Source organism: Amblyraja radiata, chromosome 4 (assembly GCF_010909765.2).
Source record: "Amblyraja radiata isolate CabotCenter1 chromosome 4, sAmbRad1.1.pri, whole genome shotgun sequence".
In the NCBI taxonomy this organism is placed as follows: domain Eukaryota; kingdom Metazoa; phylum Chordata; class Chondrichthyes; order Rajiformes; family Rajidae; genus Amblyraja; species Amblyraja radiata.
In genome coordinates this window covers 45383006-45403779 of record NC_045959.1, presented here as the reverse complement: position 1 = coordinate 45403779, position 20774 = coordinate 45383006, and the positions used below count along the sequence as shown (strand labels likewise).

The 20774-nt window shown below is 40.4% G+C and overlaps 1 protein-coding gene across 1 annotated transcript in view; it reads left to right on the top strand.

The window, feature by feature from the left end:
• The first annotated feature begins 1 nt into the window (after position 1).
• rdh10 (retinol dehydrogenase 10) overlaps positions 2-20774 on the top strand; it is a 59135-nt gene continuing 38362 nt past the window's right edge. The window contains exon 1 of the mRNA XM_033019296.1: positions 2-759. Within this exon, the coding sequence (XP_032875187.1) occupies positions 310-759 (450 nt within the window). The 5' untranslated portion in view covers positions 2-309. The remainder of the gene's footprint in view (positions 760-20774) is intronic.

The following is a 20774-nucleotide window of genomic DNA, read 5'->3' as shown; positions in this document are numbered from 1 at the left end:
CACCATTTTGTGTCTGTCTGCGGTGTGAACCCGCGTCTGCAGTTCCTTCCCACACGGGAGTGGGCGCCTTGTATGTTGTTGGCGGGGTCCTGGGCGCCGGCCATGCAGGCTCCATATTTAAAGGGTGAGGCGGAGCTGATAATGTTCAGAGTGGCAGCGGTCGGGGGGAGGGAGGAGGGAGGAGGGTGTGTGTGTAGCGCTCTCGGCCCACAGCTCTGACAGGCAGCCGGCTCCCGCATCACCTCCCACTCTCACTCTCACGGCCGCTACTCCCGGGGCAAGAGCCCGCTTTCCCTCCGGACGCCAGCCATGAATATCGTAGCCGAGTTTTTCCTTGTCACCCTCAAAGTGCTGTGGGCTTTCGTGCTGGCCGCGGCGCGATGGGTGATCAAGCCCAAGGAGAAGAGCGTTTGCGATCAGGTGTGCTTGATCACGGGGGCGGGCGGCGGGCTCGGCAGGCTCTTCGCCCTGGAGTTCGCCCGGAGGAAAGCCATCCTGGTGCTGTGGGACATCAACCAGGAAAGCAACGAGGAGACGGCCGACAAGGTCCGGCAGCTGGGCGTCCGGGTCCACACTTACACTTGCGACGTGAGCAAAAGGAGCAGCGTGTACAGGACGGCCGAGCTGGTGCGGAGAGAGATCGGCGACGTGACGGTGCTGGTCAATAACGCAGGTGTAGTGTCCGGGCACCATCTTCTCGAATGTCCCGATGAACTTATCGAGAGGACCATGATGGTCAACTGCCACGCACACTTTTGGGTAAGTTTGAGGTTGAGGATTACGCGGTTTGTACTTGATTGAGGGGGGCGGGGGGAGATTGCTTAACGATTAGTTCTGTCCAAATTTTAATTTTATTAAAAAAATACTTTTTCTCCTTCTCTCTTAAGTTCTAACTACTAGTAATTGACACAAACGCTGTCGATTATTTGTTGCGTTCTTTCTGATGAACAAATTATTCCCACCCACAATCACTGCTGATTGTGTTTTGAAGTAATGGGTAATACAGGTATATTTTGAATTTCAATAGTTTTGCTAAAATGCGATGTTTTGTAAATACTGTCACTGATTCGTTGGAACAGTTATTTCGTAAAATGCACAAGAGGTTGTAAAGTAAATCACTGCATTGCAGTAATAACCCACTCCTGAAGCTTGGACTCAATTCGAAGGAAAATAAATCTGAAACAGACCAGTATATAAAACGAATGTACGCTTTCCTAACAGTCATTCAATGCTGACTTTCCTGCTAAAGTTATGTTACTGTGCAGTTTTTCATTATTTCGGTATCGTATTTGCTGTTCCAAATCCGTTTAGTTTTATTTCCCATTGTTATGTATGAAACCTAGCGGTGTCTTTATCTTTAATGAATGGCCTCTGGTGTTGAAATGTTGCGGAACCCACCGTAAATTAACGCAAGCCTTCGCACCGCAGATAACATTTTATGACGAACGGCCACACGTGCTTAACAAACATGTCCAGTACGGTGATGTCTGAAAACAAATTGGTTAATAGTATTTTAATATTTTGAAATAAATACTACATTACTTAAGGCAAAATGTACAAATCCAGGTTTAAAGGTGGTGAGATACTTGGTGGTTGCGTCTATTTGCTGAACATTGGATGGCCTTCAATTGTACTGTCTTTTCATATTTGTAAACATATTTTGCATTCTGTAAGCCCTGAAATTTGTCTACTTGATTTTTAAACATTTTGAGCAACTAAGTAACCTGTCAATGTAGCTTTATACTAATTGATCTTTATATATAGCTCGGCTAAACGTTTTTAGTGCATTAGGTTGGATTATGTTGTTTTCTAAGGCAAACGTCATCCTCTTAATCCTTGAACAATCTGAGCTTTTTACTTTAGCATTTTAAATGACTGCAGTACCAAAATTAGTTGAGATGGGTTGTTTTATATTTAACAACTTGAAATACTTAATCACATAAGATAACAAATATTGTAGATATTTTGTACCTCGATTTTCACTTCAATAAAGCTAGTGGTCACCACAAAGGAGCAAGTTGTTTCTCCCTTTCAGGTAACTCATGAGAACAATCTCAGTCCTTTCATTTGTGTTTATGCTAATAATGCATTTGGAGTAGAAAACATCTTATTTTTGACCAGTCTAAAGAAGGGTCCCGACCCGAAACATCACGCACCTTTTTTCTCCAGAGATGTTGCCTGACCTGCTGAGTTACTCCAGCACTTTGTGTCTATCTTCCTTATTTTGATATCCTATTCCAGTCTGGCTTTGACATTGCCTTGCCATAAGCTTTCTTGTGTGGTGATAACATGAAAATGGTCTCTTTTGTAGAAGTCACTTCTCCTCCTATCTTGAATTAGTTGTTCCATATACTTTGCATGTAGTTGAATGACAGGTTAGAAAATTGTAGTTCGAATTAGTGCCTCTATTCTTGCACAATGAGTTGGATTCTGCCTTGTCAATTTGTTTCTTGGAAATAATTCTGTGTAATAGTGTTGTGAGAAAATTGGTGGTGCCTTGATTTGTTGCAGGCCTGTTTTATAATGACTGATTTGATTCTTTTAATTTGAAGACAATTAAATAACCTGCAGCTAGAATAACCATGCTCCAGCAATTTAATGGCGGTCATGGTGGCGCAGCGGTAGAGTTGCTGCCTTACAGCGAATGCAGTGCCGGAGACCCGGGTTCAATCCCAACTACGGGTGTTGTCTGTACGGAGTTTATACGTTCTCCCCGTGACATGCGTGGGTTTTCTCTGAGATCTTCGGTTTCCTCCCACACTCAAGACGTACAGGTTTGTAGGTTAATTGGCTTGGTAAATGTAAAAATTGTCCCTAGTGGGTGTAGGATAGTGTTAATGTGCAGGGATCGTTGGTCGGCGCGGACCTGGTGGGCCGAAGGGCCTGTTTCCGCGCTGTATCTCTGAACTAAACTATTCTGCCAGTTAAATTTTCCCAGTAAGTCTTAAATTAAAAATTGATAATTTTAGCTCTGTACTAACCTTTGTTAATTTCATTTATAAAATGATATTTGTTTTTAATACTACATGACCAGGAATGCTTCATTATTTCTTCAAGGGAATAATTCCATTACTATTCATCCTCCGCAGTTATGAACTAAAGAACTGCGTATGATGACAAATTTCTATGGATTATTGAGACATTGCCCCTGTAGATGGTGTGAGCATCTTGCATAACTAAGAGTAGAAAACATCTGTATTATGTAATGACATCAATGTGAACAAAGATATTCAAGTATTAATTTTCACTTTTAAATGTGACTTTCATTGTGGGACAATTTATTGTGAAATTAATGACTGATTATTTAAAACTAACATTTAGTAAATCCACCCAGCAATTTTAAAAAAAACAACAAAAAAACCAACTGGGAAGTGCTGGTGATTGGGACGGCTAACAAAGGTTAGATTGTAAAGATAATGGCATTGAAGCAGAAGAATATTATATTGGAAAATGAAAATACGGGAGACTGAAAATCTGGCACTAAAAGGAAGGGAAAAAAATTGGAAGCATTCAGTAGATCAAGCAGTTTCAGTGGAAAGAGAAAACAGTTACATTTCAGGTCAATGGCACCTTCATCTGAACAACAGTCTGTGATAAATGCGATAATTTATCACAGTCTGTGATATGAGAATAATCTCCAAAATAATTCACTGGTATCCTGACCATGTAGCAAATTGGAATACTTTTGGGAAAAGTGAAAATTACTCACTGAACAGTTTCAGTGCTAATATAATTATTTGGAACGCGCTACACCATGTTGTTGACATACAGCGCCATCTCTGTAATTGCCTCCCATCTCTATTATTGATGATAACACCCTTGATTGTATAGAATGCATTTGGAACTAGAACATGGCTAAGCCCTAGATAGACACTGAGCGGGACAGGCAGCATTTCTGGAGAGAAGGAATGGGTGACGTTTCGGGTCGATACCCTCTTCAGACACTGCTCCGAAATGTGACCTATCCCATCTAAGAGTATGAGCATATAGAAAGTCTGAAGAGAATCCTGACTCAAAACATTGTCCATTTGTATTTTTTTGCATGTCAAAAGAGTGCTGACTTTACAGCACCTGTTGCATAGGTGGTGCTGTTATAACTGAAGAGTTGAATATCTCAAGTTTGTTTATTTAGTTTTATGCAACTACATGGCCTCGCCACTGAGTAGCAGTGTTGCAGTTTTTCCCAATGCAGGGAAACTCAGACCCAACTCTGAAATGTGAGGCAAACTGTTACACTTCTGGATATTTCCAGTATTCCTTCATTCCCCAACCCCTACCTCTGCTTTAAGAAGCATCAGCCATGGTCCTGCATGATCTGGATGCTGCGTCTTTCGTGTTCTGAGACATTTAAAAAAAAAAAAAATTCTTAATGATTCCACGGGCAGTTTAATTCAGCAGTGGAATGAACTGACAAATTTATGCATCTTCAGAAACTCCAAATTAATGTTTATGGTTGTGCTGGTGACTTTCTGCCATTATCCACTGCCTCATTTCCTGTTCTTCAGGATGTTTTCCTTTCATGTGCTTTCTAATATGCACCAATATTCAACACCAAATCTCCTCTTCTGGGAAAGTAGAGGTGCTGTTGGACATTGATTTCACCAATGTGCTGGGCCCAGGATAGATCTTCAGAGATATGCGCGTCCAGGAACATGCAATTATTGACCCTCTCCACCACCAACCCATCGATGAAATTGGGTCTTGCAGTGAAGGCCAACAGAAAGTTTATCTTCCTATTTGCTGCAGTTTTACGTTGGTTTTTTATTAAGTGTACAAGGACATTGAGGTCCCTTTTTGTGTATGAGCATTTGAATAACTAATACTATTTAAATAATTCTAACTTTTAAAGTTTTTATAGATTTGGTATAATTATATAAGGTTTATCTATGTTTCTATCTATCTATGTTATGGCTTCTGCAATGTATTTGTCTAACCACCTTGAAGCCTAAGGTTAATTGGCTTGGTACAAGTGTAAATTGCCCCTAGTGTGTGCAGGATAGTGTTAATGTACAGGGGTCACTGGGCCTGGTTCTGCACTGTATCACTAAACTAAATATCCAGGCCTACTGGATCTCCCAGTGGATAACCCTTTTAATAGGTATGTTGCAAAGCCTACCTGAAGCGTCGCTGAATATCTGCCGCTGAGGTTGTGCGCGATTTTGGCGCCGTTTAGAGGGGGCGGGTTTAAAACGCGATTTTCTCTAAGCTGTTCCAATCGAAAATGTTCAGCCTAGTTAATTATTAACGAAAAATCGCTGATAGACCCCGTCGCAAAAGCTATTATTAGGTTTAAAGGCCTTGAATAATAGTTATAGTAGTTTAAAAATCAATCTTTAAACCCGCGACCGTCAGCAACCGCAGGGTCTCATAAAGAAAATAGCAGAAGGTAGGTTGTATATTTTTACATTCAAAAGGGCTTCTAAAGATCCTTTTATACAAAATTTAATATTGCGAGTAGCTCAATTTGGGCCCATTATATCGCGCAGTATTTTTCTCGGCATTTGAGGCACAAATCTACCGCAATGTGAACGTTCTAAACCAGCGCGTTCCACAGGGACCCACTGGAAAGCTGATTTAAATGGGCATTTATTTACAGCAATTGAACACTGAATTCCTTCCATTTGGCCTATAAATTAATGTAAATGAGATTTAAAAATCATGTTTTATTGTGAATTATTTGTGAATATTATTTGGACATTTAGGCTATTTAAAAATGTTAATCATTTCTTAAGAAATGGATAGATGTTTAGATCTAGTAATTGAAGTCTGAAATTAGCTACAATTAGGTAACTAACTAATTATATGCTTTAATTTCAGGTCATCCAAGTAAGATTATTTTATATTTGTTTCAGAATGCTTCAATCTATGATAACTGAAAATTTCATTCAGTTCTCTTAATTTTTAAGAAAGGTATGGGCTTTTGACTGTTCACGATCACAACTTTTTTGTTATGTCCATAGAAAATCAATAGGGAACAAGATGCTCATTTCCGAGTATGAAAATGGCCATAACTTTTTAAATACTTGAGATATGAAAGTGAATTAGATGTCAAATTAAACTTATTTTTATGCTTTATCTGATGGGATAAATTACAGACTTGATTTTTTAAATCTCAAAATTTTGTAACATTGCTACTTTTAACTTTCCCTCTCCTTCCAACACTGACCCTTTTGTTCTGGGCCTCCTCTATTTCCCGAGTATGGCCACGTGCAAACTGGAGGAACAGCACCTTGTATTCCGCTTGGGTAGTTTACAACCCAATCATATGAACATTGAATTCTCTAACTTTAAGTAACCTCTCACAACCACTCGTCCCTGGACTGCCACCAATTTCTCCCCTCCATTGCCTGACCTGCTGATTTACTCCAGCATTTTGTATCTGTTTCCAGTCCATTAGTGGCTTGAAATAAATTATTTGCTTCGTATAGACTGTGCAGATTTTTCCTTATCATATCCTGTTCAGATGTTTTGTATTGTTTTCAGTACTTGAGCATCTAAAGTGATTAAACTGAACTCTTTGATAATATTCACTAGTGCTATTATATTTTGAAAATATATGAAAAGTTTTCTTATTTGAAAGTATGCCTTCATATCCCATGAAAGATTTTAATATCTTGTCCATTGCATATTCAGATTTTAGCAAGGCGTTTAAATTTTGCCACCTCTTCAGGTATCTTCCCTTGATATCTGCACTTGTCTTATTTTTAATTTTTTTCTTTGACCTATGCTCAATTCATTATTTTTCAGTTTTGTGCAAACCTTGTTAAACTCTCCTACCTCTTTAAAACTATAATATTAACTGTGGTAACTTCCTGTAATATCTGTCTATCACTGACTTAAACTGCAAGCAACATTCATTCCGCCTGTCCAATTGGGTTGGATCCTAAGTTCCTCAAGACAGTGTCTTTTCACTCACCAGATTATTTGACTTTTGTTTTGCTCCATTTTTTTTTTCCCTCATTTTTTTACCCAACTTCCCAGCAAATGTCTACTCTTCAATCAGGAATGGTAATCCATTTCTTATCAAATCAAAGCTTTTATGCACTTGTATGTCTGACAAAGCTGATTTGGCTGTTCGTGATCAATTTTGACTGTGCCACCTTGAAGTTGTCAGTTTTTGTTAGCCAGTTCGATCATCTGTTTGCAGACTTGCTATGCAAGGATTGTTCATAACTTTTTCTTCATTTCCCGAAATGTTACAGTGACTGTTCTTTCCGATTTGTCTCAGTTGGTGACGATTGGTAGATAACCTGAGTCTTCTTGGAGTTGATGGTAAGTCCAAGTTTCGTGTATGCACTGTTGAAGGCAGTCAGGGTCTGGTCTGTTGCAGATGATTTTCTGAAAGAGCTGCAACACTGTTGTCGTCTACGTATTGGAACTCGATGAAGGAGCTCATAGATGTCTTAGTTTTGGACTTGAGACGGGCAAGATTGAAAAGTCTGCCGTCTGTTCTGTAGACGATTTCGATTCCTGGGGGTAGGTCGTCCTGGATGATGTGGATGGTTGTCGCAATGAAGATGGTGAACAGTGTTGGGGCAATCACGCATCCCTGTTTCACTCCTGATCAGACTTGAAACTGATCACAGTTGCTGTTGCTGGCTTTGACTGTGGCAAGCATGTCATCACGGAGGAGTCTCAGGGTTTGAATATACTTTTCAGGACATCCATAGGACGTCCCATAAGAGTTCCCTTGATACCTAAGTCGAAGGCCTTAGTAAGGTCGATGAATGCCATGTACAAAGTTTGACGACAAGTTGTTCACAGCATTTTTCTTGTAATTGACGCATTGTGAAGATCATGTGAGCTGTTCACCGTGATGGTCTAAAACTGTCTTGTGGATCTTCTCGGCTGAAGGCTTGAGTCGGTTGTTCATGATGCGGGCGAGGACCTTGCCTGCTGTTGCTAATAAGGAAATTCCACAATAGTTTCTGCAGTCAGATCGATCGGTTTTCCTTTTGTAGATGGTAACGATTGCCGAGTCTCAAGTCTCCTGGTACATCTTCATTTATCCAGATCTGGATGAGAAGTTGATGCAGTTGGTAATGGAGCAGGTTACCTCCAATTTTGTAGACCTCGGCTGGTATTTTTCGAGTCCGGCTGCCTTGTTGTTTTTCAAGGTTTTGATGGCTTCCTTGACTTCTCAAGTGATGGTATTCTGCTAAGGGAGTCGTCAACAGGCTGCTTTGGAATGTTGTTGATCACATTCCTGTCAAATGAGGCGGTTTGATTTAGATCTTCAAAGTACTTCCTCCATCTAGAATTGATGTCAGCATTGCTCTTCAGGATGGTTGACCTATCTTTGTTTGTGAAAGCGGCTTGACCGTGAGTGGATGGACCAAAAATGGCTTTGATGGCGTTGAAAAAGCCTTGAGTGTCATTGGTGTCTGCTCAGCTTTCTCCCTCCACCCTTGGTTTTTCAGGTTTCGGGTGCACTTCTGGACTGCAGCCTTGCATTCCTGATAGCACTTCCTTTTGGTAGCTGACTGTTGGTCATTTTGTAGGGTGATGATAGCTTTTCTCTTTTCATCGATGAGTTGTTGGCTATAATGGAAATTAGATTAATAATATAAACCAACGTGGAAGTATGTATTTTGCAATGCAGGGAACATTGTTTGATCAGTCTTTGGAAATTGATCTGGAGGTTCTTTTCTCTGCACATAGTTTAAAGCCAAGGGCACATTTATTCAACTTGAGGACCAATCGAAATGAAGATTTGTGGCTCGTGTTTACACGTATGGGGGTGGGAGAAGAAAAACATCAATCTACTGTAATTTAAATTCTTGTCTGTATGCTCTTGATCTTGCATAGTAAGTTACTTGCTGTAGGGCTTATGGAGAAGTGTTGATAGACGTGAATTTTTCAAGATCAGAAATGAAACGTGGACATTCCAGTGTGTTTTACTAATAGAAACCAACTTATCAAAAATCTGCTTAGAGAATAATAGTGTGGTTGAAAAAATAACAAAGACCCTTTATGTTCAATTAAATAATAGTAATAATAATTCCTTCAGTATACAGGATTTGATTGTTTGGTTTACAATAACTTTTTTCGGAATCACATTTTTTTTTAAAGCAATAAATATTCTAAATAAAAAGAACAATTATATCTGATGCCAACTTAGTACAGAAGATTGGAAGCAGCTGGTAAGGCCGTATCTGTGGAAAGAGAAACTTAAATATTTTGTATTTGAAGATCTTTCATCAGAAGCAAGATGTATTGGTGGTGGACTCTTATTGAAGGTGGCAGAAATTGCAAAAGATGATCTGCTGAATAGAAGATGTTGGGGTGAACACAAGCAGTTCCTCGGAGGGGAGAGGGGTGAGAGCAGAGGAAATGGATGAGATGTGGTCAAGGGATTTGAATGATGATTGATTGGAAGGCATAGAAGATGTCCAGTCCCAGATAGGATAGCTGAAATTACTTCAGTAGTTGAGTTTGCCATTGAGCTATCTCCTGAGGTGGAGGAATTGAGAAAGGGAAGAGATTAGTCAGATTGGTAATGAAGTGAGAATAGGGTGAAAATTAGCAGCAAAAGTAATGACATTTTGGTTGAATGCAGGAAGGAGCACCACAGTCAATGTAGGGAAGTCCAAGTTCAGGACTAAATTAGAACTATTTCAACTACCCTGAAAAAGATGGTTGTCATTTGGAGCCCATGCAAATTCCCATCGCTGCACCTTTTTGAAAATTCTCTCCAGATCAAAGTGTGGCTGTTCCCTGTTTTTCCAAATTTGACCAGTCATTTCAAGTGAAGCACTGATTTCCTTGCACATTTACTGATCTGCTCTATTCCATTTGGTGCTTGCAATTCGATCTACTTTATATTGGGGAAACCAAACATGGGTGCCTGCTTTGTGGAGTATTTGCATTCAATAACTAAGGATCAAAGTAAGCTTGAGCAGCAGCACCCACTGTCTGGGCATGTCGCAGCCTTCTAGATGCTATATTGAATTCAACAACTTAAGGTGACTTTATCTGTTTGTGGCATAATTTATGTGTCGGAAGGATAGAAAAAATGAGGTCTTGACCCAAAACCTCACCCACGTCCTTCTATCCAGTGATACTGCCCGTCCTGCTGAGTTACTCCAGCATTTTGTGTCTATCTTCTTGTAACATAATTTATCTGTTTGTAGCCTGTTCTAATGTATCCATCTAAAATACATGGATATTTATTGTAGAATAATATGATCTGATCGTTTCCTACAGCTCGGAATGTTGCATCCTTTTTTGTTCTCCTTGACTCTCGTTCACTTGGCCAGCTGGATTTGTTGATAGCTTTATCCTTTCTGATTTTTTTATTTTGTCTGTTTGATCCTTTAAACATAAAGCTGATTTATTTGGTTCTGATGAAAACACAGCTGTAATTTCTACAAGGTGAAACCAAAATGTATAAAATTGGCCTTCAATAAAATCTGACAATGTGCACTTTAACCACATGGGATTTTTTTTTAATATTAAAAATCTCAAATTGTGGAATACAGAGGCAAACAAATAAATGATGGGTCTTTGTCCCAAACATTATGGACGGCACTGTATATTGTCTAATTTAAGCACAGCTTTGCCCTGTCGCCTTAAATGAAGGTGCCTTTCTTCATTGCTTCAAAGCACATTAGGACTTGATCCATCCTAGGCTAAGATTTCAGGATTGCACTGTTGTTTTGGATAAAATGTCAAATAATTTGCCCTCTGTAGAAGTTTTTATAAGTTCCATGGCATGATTTTTACCTTTTTAACCATGGCACTATTTATACCCCCTCCAAAAATGCAGTCAAGAAAGTACTTATACCAGAACAGTTATTCTGCATATGTACTTTGGTAAAATGAAATATAATGGAGGGTCCTGATGTCTTGGGCGGAAATCCTGTAAATATAATTGGAGATGTACATGGTGGTGCTGTACATTTTCCAAATTAAATCTAAATTTATATGTGTGCTCTGAATTGGCTCATCCTGTTTGGGATTATAATTGTTTCTTCTTTTGCTGATAGGTAATGCACGTTAGAAGGTTTCAGATTCTTAACGTTCTTGTACGGGGCACCACTTCACTGAATCCCCTGTCCCAAATCCACAAAGATTATGGGTCTTAGTGGATAAGGATTGTCCACTAAATATCCAGCAAGATTTGTTTAAATTCCAAGTTTGCTCTATACAGTGTAGTTAACTTTTACTGAAACATTCAAACTTCACTTAATATTTGAACTAAAGGCCTTGATTGACTGTGAGCAAATACATATCATATGTTTTTTGTGTATTAAAGGTTTTCTAACAATAACTTTTTGTATATCATGCCCAATCTTGAAAGGTGTGGAGAAAATAGTCTCAAGGAGGATTTTAAAATTCAAACTGGTGTTCCAAATAATTTGCCATGGTCTCTTTGGAAATCACCACTCGACAAGCATCACACACTGGTTATTCAAACCACGGAATAACTTTTGTGGCTAAATATTTGTTATAAAATACTTAACGATAAAGGCAAAATTTTGAGGCAAGTGTTATTCTTGGGCTCTGTACCATTGAGTGATTTGGATAAAAGCCATCTGTTGTCATTGTACTAATAAAAATGGACAAAGAAGCTGGAAAAGGGAAATCTGGTTGCAGAGCTTCAAAAAAATCTGTTTAGCATTCTGCTTTAATAGTGATTGTGTAAATCTGTGCAATAATCCATCCTTTTGAAAGTTACAATAAACAGACTGAAAACTGCAGCCAGAATTTCAAATGGTCTCTTTATTACAAAAGATTAAGAAGATTATCCAATGTCACAGTTCCCTTGATCATTCTCCCATCTCGAAGCAGGCCAAAAGATCTTGAAGCTAATCAGACTTGGAAATGGTGTTGTATTCTTTTGTAGAATTCCTTTAATTTTAGCTTTTCAGAAAAATGGCAAATATTTGGGAAGTAAAGTTAACCATGTTAAATTTTATGGGGATCTATTTGGCTTTTTTTTTTTTAAATTGCTAAACTTGTTAAAATATGGAATTGGTGATTTTCTGTGGTTTGTGTTGATTTCCAGCTATCACGTCTTGCCACTATGCAACTAGCTTTAACTCTAAAATCTTACATGCTTCAATAAAATTATTACTGCTTGCGATTTAAAGAACCTGTCCAGCACTTTAAAAAATAAATAAATAAATAAATAAATAAAAGCAGAAAGCTTGGGCTAGCAGAATTAGCTGATGCCAGCTTTAAAGCTTGAGTAACTGGTCCTGTACCCTGACCCAATAAGTGTTTCTCACAGAACAGGGACATTATGTAATGGAATTGTGCTTGTAGGTCAAAGGTCAGGTTCAAGATAGGTAAAACTGAAAACATTTGTGTTTGCAACTAAAAGGGCTGAGTTAATGGATGAAGAGATTTTGTTGAAAAGACGTGTGAAAGAAGAGAATATAAATGATGTTATTTTTGAGTAAATTCTAAAATAAAAGTAGGCCATGGGCCCTGAAGCCATATCAATATTCATGTAAAGCCTTAAGGATTATATACATCCTAAACCATTTTGTATAAGCATAACAACCTGTGGGAGGTGGTGTCCCTTCTTGGCCTTAAAGTGGACAGAAGGTATAAACCGTATTTATTTTAGGCTGAATATATTGCCTGTGAAATTTTACTTCTCTCCACCAACATACCACTTCTACTTTTCTCCACTCCCTCCACCTCAAATTACACAAATAGGTGGTTTCAATCCTTCCCCCCCCCCCCCCCCTCTTCTTTAAATGTATCTTTGGGTTTGTGCCATCTTGATGACCAAGCACAATTTGGTTTGAACTTGATCTACTGTGATAATGATAGTATTTTGGGCCAAATTACTTGTACATGTTTTTCTTTGATTTAGAAGGATTTTCTTTGATATTTAAAATTTTAATTAGAGTATTCAATTGAGGAAGTTAAGAATGCAAATATCAGAATTAATAAGCATAAATTCTTCATGACATATCCTCCAGTTTCTTCCACATTAAGCTGCAATTAATTCACTTGTCTGTGTTTGAATTAAAGCATTTAATACATTCTGAATTTTATGTAATATCTTTAGAAAACACCAAGTACAACATTTAAATGCAGCTCACTTTGAGTAAGATTCAACTACATTGACTCTTAAATTTGATCATTTTAAGCTATTCTTGAATAAACTAGTTTATAGAAATAAAATAAAAACCAACAGTTACATTTTATAGAACATTGTGTACAGACAGGGGTTTTATCAACAGTTTGGTTATGATTCCAAATAAAAATTAAAGACTAAACAATATGTTCTTCGATGCAATGATTGAACAATGTGGTTCCAAATCTATAGGTATGAGATTTGTCGCATTCTCTGGTCTTGTGTTTTAAATATTAAATGGTTCATAACGCCATGCCACCAGAATAAATATGTAATAGTTTCAGATTTATTTGAATGATGTTGCTGCTGAATTGCTGTTGTCTTTCATGTCAGCTGGAAGAAGATGGCCTATTACCTCCCATCCTATGTCAGACTTTCCAACAAGTGATCAAATTGTTTGCACTCTGCCTCTGTGCTTTGCCCCAACTGTTAATGTGGGTTTTATTTTTGCCTGTCAGGATATTGATTTTAATGGCAACATTGCTTGCGTAAACACCAGTGTAAGATTATTTGGAGATTCTTTTCGGACTGTTTATCTTTTCTACAAAACTCTTGACTTTTTAATAATGTTAAGTGGGGAATTCCCAAATGTTTTGTGAAGCACTAGCCAAACAGAATAAACACTCATTTTCTTTACCCTGGTTGAATTTTTATGCAAATAGTGTTTTTAAAAAGCTATAAATTGTCAGAATGCAATGAACATTCTAAATTATTTACAGTACAGTAATATCCAGCTATTCACTCACGCCAAAACAATGTTTATATTACTTGCAATGGAACAAGAGTCTTCTAACCACCACAGTAGGATTTGATTTACATCTTTCCAGGTAAATACTTCCTGCTATGGTATGGCACCAGTAACCTGCAGACAATTGACTTAAAACCTTCATTAAAGTTGTACATCAGACACCTGTAGGAATTCCATTGTATGTCTTGCTCATTTAAGTACCCGTTCAGGTGCCTTTGACAGCTGATTCCAGATACTAGCAACATTGTATGAACTAAATATTTGCCCTTCATATTTCTTTATACCTCCCTCATCTTAAATATGCCTTTCATGCCGACCAAGATGCCAACCTGAGCTAGTCCCATTTTCCCATATCCCTCAAACTTTTACTATCCACCTCTTTTTAAAAGCTATTTGAGATGCTGTAATTATTGCCACACCAAGTTAATCATTTCCCCTACATGGCACGAGGAGAGGAAAGACAGCATTCACCCTATCTATGCCTGATGGTTTTTTTTTTACATCTTCAAAGATGAAAAATATCGCCAGCAATTTGTCCTGGACCAAACCAATGTGGCCAAGAAAGCACACCAAGGCCTCTACTTCGTTAGAAGGCTTGGGAAGTTCGGCATGTCCTCAACAACCCTCACCAACTTCTACAGATAAACCGTAGGAAGCGTTTTATTGGGATGCATCACAGCTGGTCAGGGCCGGATTTAGATAAAGAGAGGCCCTAAGCTGTTCCACTTGTGAGTCCCCCTCCACGTTGGTTTTTAGCGCTGGCGGCGAGGCAGTGACCGGACAGCCATGGCGGCCAAATCTCCCACAATTCAAAGCGAGGGAGAAAGTGCCCAGCGCCGACCAGTTGCCGTTGCAGTGCGCATACGCAGGGCGGCCGATGATGTGCTGGCCGTGGTTGTGCGCATGTGCAGGGGGGAGGACGTGCAGGCCGCTGCAATGCGCATGTGCAAGGCGGCCTGCCGTGCCAGCGGATGAGGAGCGAGCGGAGCCCGGCGGCCCGGACACGGATAGCGGGGGGAGACGGAGATAGAGAGGGCGGTCCACCCAGAGTTGAACGGTAGGTGTCCTGCCTTGGCCGGAGGCCCCCCTAGACCTCGAGGCCCTAAGCTTAAGCTTATCTAGCTTATAGGTAAATCCGGCCCTGAAGCTGGTTTGAGAACAGCTCCAAGACTGCAAGAAATTGCAGAGAATTGTGGATGTAGCCCAGACCATCGCACAAACCAACCTGCCTTTCATTGACTTCCTCTACACTTCACGCTGCCTTAGCATGGCTGCCAGCATAATCAAGGACCCGTCTCACCTGGTCATGCCCTCTTCTATCCTCTCCCATCAGTCAAGAGATATAATTTTTTCAAACTTATATCTCCATATTCAGAGACTGGTTCTTCCTAGCTGTTATCAGGCAACTGAATGGCACTCTCATCAGCTAGAATGCAGCCCATCTACCTCTTTGGAGATCTTTGAACTTTCTTTAATCAGACTTCAATATTATATCTTACACTGTATTCTTTATCTGTGCATTGTGGATGGCTTGACTGTATACATGTATAGTCTTTGACTGGATAGCACACAAACCAGCTTTTCCTGAAACCTCAGTACATGTGACAATAATAATTAAGCTAAAACCCCTTGCCTGTCTGATCCAAGGCTTAAAGCTCCCCAACTTCTCCCTATACCTCAGGTCCTCTAGTCCTGACACCATCCTTGCAAATCTTCCTCTGCACTCTTTGCAGCTTAATGGCACCTTTTCTATAGCAGTGACCAGAAATGAACAGAATACTTAGTGTGACCTCACCAACATCTTGTACAACTGCCATAACATCTCAATGTCGAAACTCAATTTTCTGATGGCCTGCATGCCAAAAATCTTTAATCTTATCTCCCTGCACTGCCACTTTCGGGGAACTATGTACTTGTATTCCTAGATCCCTCTAACAACACTCCCCAGAGCCCTGCCATTCAGAATGAAGGTGTTGCCCGGTTAGACTTCCCAAAATGCAACTTTTCATACTTAACTGAATTAAACTCCATTAGCCCAGCTGATCAAGATCCCAGTGTAATTCATGATAACTATCTACAAATCGGACTATTTTAGTGCCATCTACAAACTTGTTAATCATGCCTTGTCTGTCCTCATCCAATTTGTTGATTATAGATGACAAATGGGAATGGGCCCCAACACTGATCCCAAAGGCACACCACTAATTTCAGGCTTGAGGAACAACCCTCCACCATCATTCTCTGCTTCCTACCATGAAGCCAATTTTGTATCCAGTTAGCTGGTTCTCCCTAGATCCCATGAGATGCAAGCTTCCAGAGCAGCCTACCATGTGGAACCTTCTCAAAGGCCTTGAAGATCATATTGACTACATCTATGCCCCTGGCTTCTTAGTTACTTCTTCAAAAATGTCCATCAAATTCATGAAACATGATCTCCCACACAAAACCATGCTGATCATTTCAAATCAATCCTTGTCTTTCCAAATCTGTATCTCTTATCCCTCACAATTCTCTCCAGTAACTTTCCTACCACAAATGTTCTGCTTACTAGTCAATGGTTCCCAAGTGTTTCTTTGCAACCCTTCTTAATATAGAAGTTCAACATTAGCCAGTCTTCCGGTACATTGCCTGTGTCTAACACTGAATTGTACATTAGTCAGAATTCCTGCAACTTCTTTATTAGCTTCCCACCGTATCATTGGATCTCTCTGATTGGGCCTGTGAGATCTATCTCCTTTGCATATGCATCCTTTTTTCTTATTGGAGTCGCTATCAATTGTCTACTTTGGGTTTTCTAATCTTGTCAACCTTGCTCTACAGTCTATCATAAACATGTTGTCCATGATTTTTCCTCCTCTCCCTTTATTAAAAAAAAAAAGCCCTACCATTTATCGGGCAAATCTTCAACCTGCTAATGGCCTTGCTCAATCAACCTTTGCTAGTTCTTGTGTAATGCTACCAAAATTGGCCTTGTCCCAATGAAGACTTTAATTTGTGGACCAGTCCTATCTTTTTTATTGTAAAACTGAAAAATATGGTCACTAATCCCAAAAGGTCCCTCACTGAGAGTTCAGTACTTGCTCAAACTCATTTTGCAATAAGTTGTCCACCCTAGCCGTTTACATATTGTGTGAGAACTTCCAGTGCAGAAGAATAACATCAACCTGAACTGTTATCTGTCCCCGCACCTCCCCTTATGAATCATTTAGCTAGTTTTGCACGATCAATCAGTATGCCCCATTTGCTTGCCTGAGACCAAACTCTCAAATGCAAACTGCCTATTTTATCAGAGTAAGCAGCTTCCTGGAGAAGAAAATTTGGGGTCTTATGAAAGTCTAATTGGATGAGTAGAAAATCTGTCGTATGGGAATTCCTGACACAAATTTTAAACTGCCAGTGGAGTATTCCTAGAGCACATTTTCTCTCACAGGTGCATGTGGTGGTCAAGCACAAATAGGAGGAGCACATGACAATCATGACAACCCACCCCTTGGAAAATTTTCTTTTGTCATTTGATCTTGCATGAGACTGGTTATGTGGCCTCAGGTGATTACCCTTGACTCCCAAGGGTAGATCACCCTTGACTCCCAAAGGATAGCCATGAATATTTATTTCAAAGTTGGCTACTTTGCAAATTTTTAATATGTATTTGTAAACTGTGAAATAGTTTGGTTAGATATTTTAATGCTTTTAATTTCTCAGTTCTTGATACTGAGGAGCAGATCCACGTCATATTTCTGCTGTAGAGTTATGAATAACAAAGTACTTTCAAATGAAGTTTTGCAATAGCAGTGGAAATTGAATTAGGCCAATAACTTTTTTTTTGTTTTACTTTGATCCTTGTACAAAGATATGAAAATATCTGTTACATTTGCCTTTGACTTTAATGTGCCTCTGTTTAAAATTATAAACTGCTTATCTTTACAATGATTCCCCGGCTTGAAAAGTCTGGAGCGGCTGCCTCCTCCCCGGAGACCGGGGAATCATTGTAAATCATTGCTTAAATGTTAGTCAGTTAGTTTGGAGGGATTTTATGTGGTGGGGGGGGTGAAGGGGGAAACTTTAAGTCTTAGTCCCCTACCTGGTCGGAGAGGCGGGGAGCAGGCAATGCCTTACCGGGTCGCCGTGCAGTAAGCTCCGGAGCGCTGTGGCCGCCGACTCCCAACATCGCGGAGCTGGGGGCTGCGGGCGGCGCCGGTTGGAGCTCCGACCCCGGCAACTCTACCCCAGGCTGCGCGGCACTCCAAATCCAGCGCCGCCCACGTCCGGACGCCCGCAGCCCCAGCTCCGCGATGTTGGTAGTCGGCGGCGTCGCAGCGATGGGATACCAGCGGGGAGCGGGCAATGCCTTACCGGGTCGCCGTGCGGTAAGCTCCGGAGCGCTGTGGCCGCCGACACACAACATCGTGGGGCTGCGGGCGTCCGGCCGCGGGCCGCGCTGGATTTGGAGCGCCGCGCAGCCAGGGGTAGAGTTGCCGGGGTCGGAGCTACAACCGGCGCCGCCCGCGGCCGGACGCCCACAGCCCCAGCTCCGCGATGTTGGGAGTCGGCGGCCACAGCGCTCCGGAGCTTACTGCACGGCGACCCGGTAAGGTGTTGCCCGCTCCCCGCCTCTCCGACCAGGTAGGGGACTGAGAATTAAAGTTTCCCCCTTCACCCCCCCCACCCCTCCTTCACATAAAAGCCCTCCAAACCATAGATGCTGCCTCACCTGTTGAGTTTCTCCAGCATTTTTGTCTCAGCGTGTTGAATGTTTTTTATGGAAGCCATAAAAGCCATTTAAAACCACTGCATGTAAGAAATTAAACATTTTATTCAGTTTGTTTAATTGGTTGAAGATTAAAATGGTAAACACCTATAATTTTCTGGAAGTGTACTGATCAGCAATGTAATATACTTTTCTTCTTGTACTTTGTTACTTTCAGAATTTTTTGGTTAGAATATTACACACCAGATTCCCTCAAATACAGTGATAAAATGTTGCTGCAGCATGAACACAGTTTAGATCTCTTTTTCAAAAACTTTGATCCAATTGTAATGCAGAATTTTGATTGTTGTTGGACTTAATCCAATGATAATCTGTTTTTGTGAATGCTGAGCACGGGATGAATTAGTCTGCAGAAGAGCGTTTAGAACTTTTATGCTTTTTATACCTGTGCCATATTAATACCTGTGCCAGATGTAGAAGTAGCTTTTTGCAATTCAGAATTGCCAGCTTGTGTATAAACAACAAGGAACACTTGGCACAGAGCCTTCATTTTTTTAGATGAAAGCCGATGGATAAAGTACAGTAATCCTGGAGATGGAGAGATCGGTTTAGCTGACCCAGTTATCTTACAATTGGTTATTTGTTTTGGGGAGCCATTTGACAAGATGCCATATGACAGAGAAAATGCCATGTTGATGGCACAGCACTTGTGAGTAATTCGGTTTGCCAGTCTGATATTGGTTTTGAATGATTAGCGCAGAGTCAGTTGTCAATATGTTCATTAATTCTCCATGTATCATGCAGGCAAATATGCCCCCTGTTTAAAACAATGCAATAACCATAATGACGATCTTCTGATCATCACGAACTGTTAACTTTAATAAAAATTATTATTACATCACAAAATTTAAAGCATCTACAAACATTCTGTGTTTCTGTTGCAAATTGTAATATTAGATGTGTCAGCACAAGTTACAAGTAGCTTTTCTCTTAATATTGTCCTGTCAGATCACCTTTTATTGGCACTATGAAGTTGGCAAACCTATACTTCAAAGATAACCACGTCAATACAAAGCATTGTGGGATTAAATACAGATCATGCTTGTTATGGAAATTAAAAAATAAAAATAATTAAATAAGAAACTTGGAGGAATCTGAATTCCATTAGAACAGTCCATATATTTCATGCAGCATCTACTGACTGGCTTGGAGGTACATTTGGTGCTTTACATAATTCTACCTTGACAGCACAAATGCAGCTTTGTGTTTGGCAAACAAAAGAAATTCAAGCAATTGGAATTAGTTTGAATCAAAATACGACTGGCTTGTTGGTATTGCAGGGAGTACTAATCAAACTCAAATAGGAGGGAGGGGATGGTGGAGAGAAAGCACTGACATTTGATACTTTCAGTTCCAGACTCCCTGACCTTGCCACTTAAATGCTACCTTATTTCCTAAAGGAATATAATCATTTCTCCACTCCTTTGGGGGCCTGAGTTCAGCAGTCCAGGTGAATCTATCCATGGGCATAAAATCAAAGCAGCAGCTCCAGTCTTGTTGAATGGAGGAAAATGGCTGTAAAGGAGCAAAGTACATGTTGGGTAACGTGGTCATGATCTATGTAGTCATACCACAATTGGGGCCCTTTTGACCCCTAATTGCACACTAATTCCAATTGTATTTTCCGCTTTTTCGTCAACTAGCTGCAATTCCACCACTGACAATTTAGTCGTTATTTAACCTGCACATCTTCGATGAGAGGAAACCCACATGGTCACAGGGAGGTACACAAAAATGCTGGAGAAACTCAGTGGGTGCAGCAGCATCCATGGAGCGAAGGAAATAGGCAACGTTTTGGGCCGAAACCCTTCTTCAGACTGATAGGGGGTGGCGGGGAGAAGGAAGGAAAAAGGAGGAGGAGGACCCCGGGGGCTGAGGGATGGGAGGAGACAGCCCGAGGGCTGAGCAAGGGGAGGAGACAGCAAGAGCTAACAAAATTGGGAGAATTCAATGTTCATGCCCGCAGGATGCAGACTCCCCAAGCGGAGATATGAGGTGCTGTTCCTCCAATTTCCGGTGTTGCTCACTCTGGCCATGGAGGAGACCCAGGACAGAGAGGTCATCTGGGGAGTGGGAGGGGGAGTTGAAGTGCTGAGCCACCGGGAGGTCAGGTAGGTTCTTGTGGACCGAGCGGAGGTGTTCGGCGAAACGATCGCCCAACC